This window comes from Nannobrachium achirus, assembly GCF_963921795.1.
Source record: "Nannobrachium achirus genome assembly, chromosome: 5".
Lineage (NCBI taxonomy): Eukaryota > Metazoa > Chordata > Actinopteri > Myctophiformes > Myctophidae > Nannobrachium > Nannobrachium achirus.
The window spans coordinates 14,274,150-14,279,654 of NC_137814.1; the positions used below are offsets into that span (position 1 = coordinate 14,274,150).

Sequence of the window (5,505 nt, forward strand, 5' to 3'; positions counted from 1 at the left end):
AGGAAGTAGTAAATGAAGAAGAAGTCCCCCCTCCCCCGACATAACATTAAAACCGTATTATAACAGAAGATTTGATTGTCCTACTTATTGTTTGCTGCTGATATTGAACTACAAAGGCACCACCAGGTAAGATATAAGGTTCTGTAGTAGCCTAAGCAGCTCTACTCACCTAGCAAATAAATGCACGCCAGAGAGCTGTCGTGACGAGGTCTCACCGCCCCGCGCCGACCGGAGCGGAGCGTCGTCTACCCGGCGCAGCGCTAGCGGCCAGGGCGTCCACTGGTAGTGGTGTAGCAGCCATTAGTGGAAACATACGCTGTGTTTACGCCAGCAAGACGGGTTCTGTTCGTTCATTTTCTCTGAGTCGGATCCTTCTGAGCTTGTTCAATGTTCACTTAAAGTGGATTGTAGAGGGAGATCATATGATTTGATTTGCTTATCGCCTGATTCGCAATAACATAAGTAGGCTATATTTATTATGTGTCGAATATTAGATGGTTCCCAAACACTGGGTCGGGACCCATTTGTGGGTTGTGGAAACATTTTTATGGGTCCCTTTATTATTTTTTTTGTTTCCTACAATTAGTTTGTAGCCTAATTATTATTTCAAAACATTTTCAATATGCATTCCCAAAAAAGCTATTTTATTTTAGTTAAAAACAAAACTCAATGATTTATTTTCCTCAGCAATTTCATGAAGAAATAAGGGAAATCCAAGAAATTCCATACATTTGAAATATTATATACCATAGAGCTGAAGTGGTTGTGTTTTGGGATAATAATGTACACCATTTTCATATAGCCTAATTGTAGTGGAGTAAAAGTAGCCTACAATATTTTCCTCTTGAGATATAGTGGAGTAGCCAGTTATAGAATTGTAAATACTGAAGAAAGTAAAAAAAAAGAAAGAATAGGCTACCTCAAAATTGTTCTTAAATAGCCTACTTTACACCGTCTGAATGTTAACTTGAAACTTTCTTTCGTTGCCCCTCCCCAGAACCCAGGACAAAGACCTCCATTTGGACACAGCGTGCTTCTTGTATCATCAGTTTCACACCTTTTTGTTATAATCATATTATTTGAGTAATTTCATTCTGACTGCGGTTGGCAACAGCTGTCATGTCTGGATACTGGAGTAAAAGGAGAAGAACCCAATTCCGTAGAACCATGGAGGAGGCCAGGCCGTACGCTGTGCACGGTCCCAGAAGAGGGAACAACTCAAGGGAGCAGCACCATCCTGCTGGAGGTAATGCAGTTTCTCTTCTCTCTCTCTTCTCTCTCTCTCTCTCTCTCTCTCTCTATGAATAAACATTTTCTTTTTTCCTTTGTTTTAGATCCTGTGGTGCCACACTCTCCACTGACTCCACAACCCCCAGAATTTGAGTCCCGTTTTGATATAGGTATGTTTTTGTTTCTGCCAATCTTATTATTATTAATATTATTATTTTTTGATTTATTTTTTACACCCTTACTAATAAGTAGTAGCCTAAGCGTATGTATGAACCCTCTCTCCTTCTCTTCCACAATCTATAGGCGTTAAGCTCCTGGCAGATCTGGTGGAGGAGGTCCGGGCCACGCGGAGGGAGCTCCAGGAGCTGAAGGCCCAGGTGGCCACGGTGCAGAACGCCCTGTCTGTCCCCGTCGCCCATTTGGACCCGCCTGACCTCCTGGTGGCTCCCCTCGACCAGCAGAGTGAGCTCACCAAGCTGGAGAGCCAGCTGGCTGGAGACGCCAACTCTAGAGAGAGTCTGGTTGGTTTTTGTGGTTTACTTTGAAAACTACTCAACCCATTATTGGCATTAAGGCTGGAAATGCGTCTTTGTCGCTTTAGATTTTAACCACAGTTTTATGTTTTATGTCTTCTAAATTCTTCTAAATCAGTGGTTCTCAAACCTTTTCATGTCAAGGACTCCCAAAATTACATCATGTATTTGGCCACGGACCGCTATCTCAAAATATGTTGTTCCAGGGAACCCCAGAAGCAAAGATTTGAGTTACAGAAGTTTGCTTTGAAAAATATGTATTATAAAATGTGGCAATATTTGCAAGATTTTTCAAAAAATAGCAGATCTACAAGCTCGCAGCCACGCCGTGAGCTTGTATATCTGCTATTTTTCAATAGCTAAAGAATAAAATAATTCCAGGTCCCATTAAAGACCTGAGGCCTATTCCACGAAGTCTTATAAATCCAAACAGTTTTCTGTTATATCAGTGGTTCTCAAACCTTTTCACGTCAACATTATTTTTGGCTGCCGACCCCCCCCCCCCCCCCCATCTTAAAATACTTTTATTCTAAGGACTCCCAAATCATGCAAAGATTTAAAAATGTCCGCTTTAAATATATGCATATTAAAAAATGATGTAAAATGTTTAATGTACTTAAACTAGATAAGGCTGTTTCCCCCAAGTCCGATCAAACTGCGAGATTATTATATTTCTAGGTGTTGGATGTTTGTCTGATCTGAGTTCTTGTCTTATGGTAGGAGCTTCATCTGTCTACTAAGGGTGGAAAGAACGCTAAAGATGCTGTGTATCGGATGATGCCCTGCATCATGACCAACAAACTGGCCAAAACAATCAACTGGACCGGACAGGGCGGCAAAATGGCATTCCGGAACTTCAAACTCAAAGACATTTTGCATAGTAAGTAATCATGAACGACGTTTCTGGACTCGGCTGCGGTAAATCAGTGGCTTTTTGTGAGTTATCGATGTGTGGAGATTGGAGACAGCATACTGGTCTTGAACTTATCAGGGTTCCCACATTTTTACCAATGAATTTCCAAGACTTTTCCAGAATATTTAAACCAATTTCCAGGCCTATACAAGTCATTCAGCACAATAATGAGTCTCTTACTCCTTTGAGTAATGCCCAAAGACAGGCAGTGTAGCAAAAATAAAACATAGAATGGTATTATGGATAAAATAAAGCATAGAATGGAACCAAATGGACCCGTACAGACAGTTATGACGGCCGTGCATGTTTGCATCAAGCGACAGCTGCGAACACTGGAAGGGTGCAAGCATATAGAAGCCTATTGCATACATTAGGCTGCAATCACACAGCCCGTTCAGCGAAAAACTACTTATGTTACATGTTTCGTGTAATGTAATGTTATACATGTTTTAGAAAAAATATTTTTCCATGACTTTCCAGGACCTTTGATCAATTCTAAAACTTTTCCAGTACTGGAAAAATATTTTTCTAATTTCAAAATATTTCCAGGAATGTCATGACCGTGGGAACCCTGACTTATGGATTTGCGAGTGCATGATGTGATTGAGAACACATGTAAGAGTCATAAATGGAGCCGATCCTTTGTTCAATTCTGTTCCATCCACTCCCTTGTATGTTTCGGCTAAGGAAGGGGCTCAGACCACTTGAATGTTAAATAAATAGCTTATGACAGAATGAATGGCATGGACATTTATCCCTTTCCATACAAAAATAAAACATGCAGTATCTTAAATCTTAAAGTGTTTAATTTGTTGACATTATTGTTTAACTATAATTTCTAGGAGCCATGAGAAGAAACTCTAACCTGAAGGAGGTGACTGAGGAGCTGATGCAGTATGAAGTCACACGCTACCTGAAAGGGGCTGCGGATCGAGACGGGGGACGGAAGAAGTTGAAGGTGGAGGACGTGTGGTCAATGTCGCCGGACACCGACTCCACAGACTCAAACTCTGTGACAGCTAATCAGTGACCGTCATGAGACACGCCGGCCAGCTTGTGCTGCTGGCCGACTGTAAATGTTTTGACCATTTATTGCATATTTCGCATTTCCTTATTCCTTTATCCACTTTGGATTAGGGCTGTCACAATTATTACATAATCGTCTAATCGTGATTATTTGACATTATCGCAATTATTTTGTCATAATCGTCATAATCGTGAATGTTGAAAAATGTCAGAAATAGTGGAAATAGCAGATCTACAAGCTCACAACGCGTCGCATCGCGACACGTTGTGAGCTTGTAGATCGGCTATTTCCACTATCAATGTTATTTTTTAAGTATTAAGTTGTCAAATATGTCAGTAATGTATTTGTATATTTAGGTCATGTGTCATATCTACCATATGCAACTTCAAAGCCTAAAAGCCAAACAGAAACGTAATTATCAACGACGAATAGACAATTAAATCATTAATCGCCAATTATTTGAGTGACAATTAATCGTCATGTAAAATGTCATATCGTGACAGCCCTACTTTGGATTGACTGTACAAACATATGTACACATACTACTGGGGAGAGATTGTTTGTGTACATTAGAGTTGTTCCGATACCAATGCCAGTGTCCGAAAAGCTGCCGATACTGCCTGAAATGCTGGTATCGGCGAGTATGCCTGTCTTTGCCATTCTGATAGCACGTCATTGATGATGATTATCACATAGTATGTCATTTACATATTTTGAAAGCTTCAGTTGATGTTACATTACCGTTTTATACTTGCTGTACTATTTACATTATTAGTTTACTAACTTGTAGCTGCTCTTTAACAATTATTAATGGATTTATTTATTTATTCCTACATCAGTGGTTCTCAAACATTTTAATTGCAAGGTGCTTCTAGAGATGCTCTAGAGTGTTCAAATGGTACCAAAGTTGGTTCCATTTGTACACTCTCAAGAGTTACAGACCTGTAAGGGTCCATTTAGAACCCCCTCAAGAAACCCTGAGGGTCCCTGGACCCCACTTTAAGAACCACTGTCCTAGATATTTGTTTTATTATTATTATTTATTATTATTAGTATTGGATTGGTTCTCGGTAGCGACCAATATGCAAGTTGTGGGTATCAGAGTTGGTATCGGGAAGGATTTTATTTTATTTGTACATCTTTAATGTGTACTGCAGTGAGTTCTGCTGACAACTGAATTTCCCCCAATAAAGGTGTGTCTATCAGCAGGCTGGAGACATATTGTCCTGGAAAATAAGCTTGAAATGAGATTCCTCTGGACACTTTCCTACTGAGTTTATAAGGATGCCTATTATTATTAGCTGGTGGATAACAGCTAATCTTCCCGGGGTCCACACAACACATAAAAAACATGACCTTTGACTAGACATTACAGGACAATGACATAAAAATAAAGTACAAATTAGAAATCTGACAAAAGAAATGTTTCCTTCAAACAGTGACTTTAATCATCCCTCATATCATATACTACTTATCCTCTGATTCACATTTCATTGGAAAGAGAACAAAAAGATAAGCAGCGGGTGCTCAGCCACAGAAACGCCTTGTTAAAAAAAAGGAACCACACCAAGGTGGAAATGCTAACACTCCTATCAAGGGACGCACAACTGGGCCTAGGCCAGACGAATCAGGATATTTCATATATCCCAGATTTTCAGATATTCACATAAAAACATGCAGTAGTCCTGGTTTCTATACTAACTCCCCCTAGCCAGCCAGGTGCTGAAAAATGGGTTGCAAAAAACGTGGAATAAAAAACATTTAAAAAAAAAAAGAAGCATAATTACAATGGATAAATAATG

General features: G+C 39.7%; 1 protein-coding gene across 1 annotated transcript; it reads left to right on the plus strand.

Moving 5' to 3' along the window:
* LOC308284656 (uncharacterized protein) lies at positions 1-3,772 on the plus strand. The gene is made up of 6 exons (XM_080725346.1): positions 1-126; positions 998-1,246; positions 1,335-1,400; positions 1,534-1,751; positions 2,484-2,643; positions 3,519-3,772. Exons 2-6 carry the CDS (start codon positions 1,120-1,122, stop codon positions 3,704-3,706), a joined length of 759 nt encoding a protein of 252 aa, XP_080581472.1. The 5' UTR covers positions 1-126; positions 998-1,119; the 3' UTR covers positions 3,707-3,772.
* The last annotated feature ends 1,733 nt before the right edge of the window (positions 3,773-5,505 follow it).

Coding starts and splice junctions, on each gene's coding strand:
- LOC308284656 (XM_080725346.1), top strand. CDS start 1,120: ATGTCTGGATACTGGAGTAAAAGGAGAAGAACCCAATTCCGTAGAACC. Junction 1,752..2,483: donor CCAACTCTAGAGAGAGTCTG/GTTGGTTTTTGT, acceptor GTCTTATGGTAG/GAGCTTCATCTGTCTACTAA. Junction 2,644..3,518: donor ACTCAAAGACATTTTGCATA/GTAAGTAATCAT, acceptor TATAATTTCTAG/GAGCCATGAGAAGAAACTCT.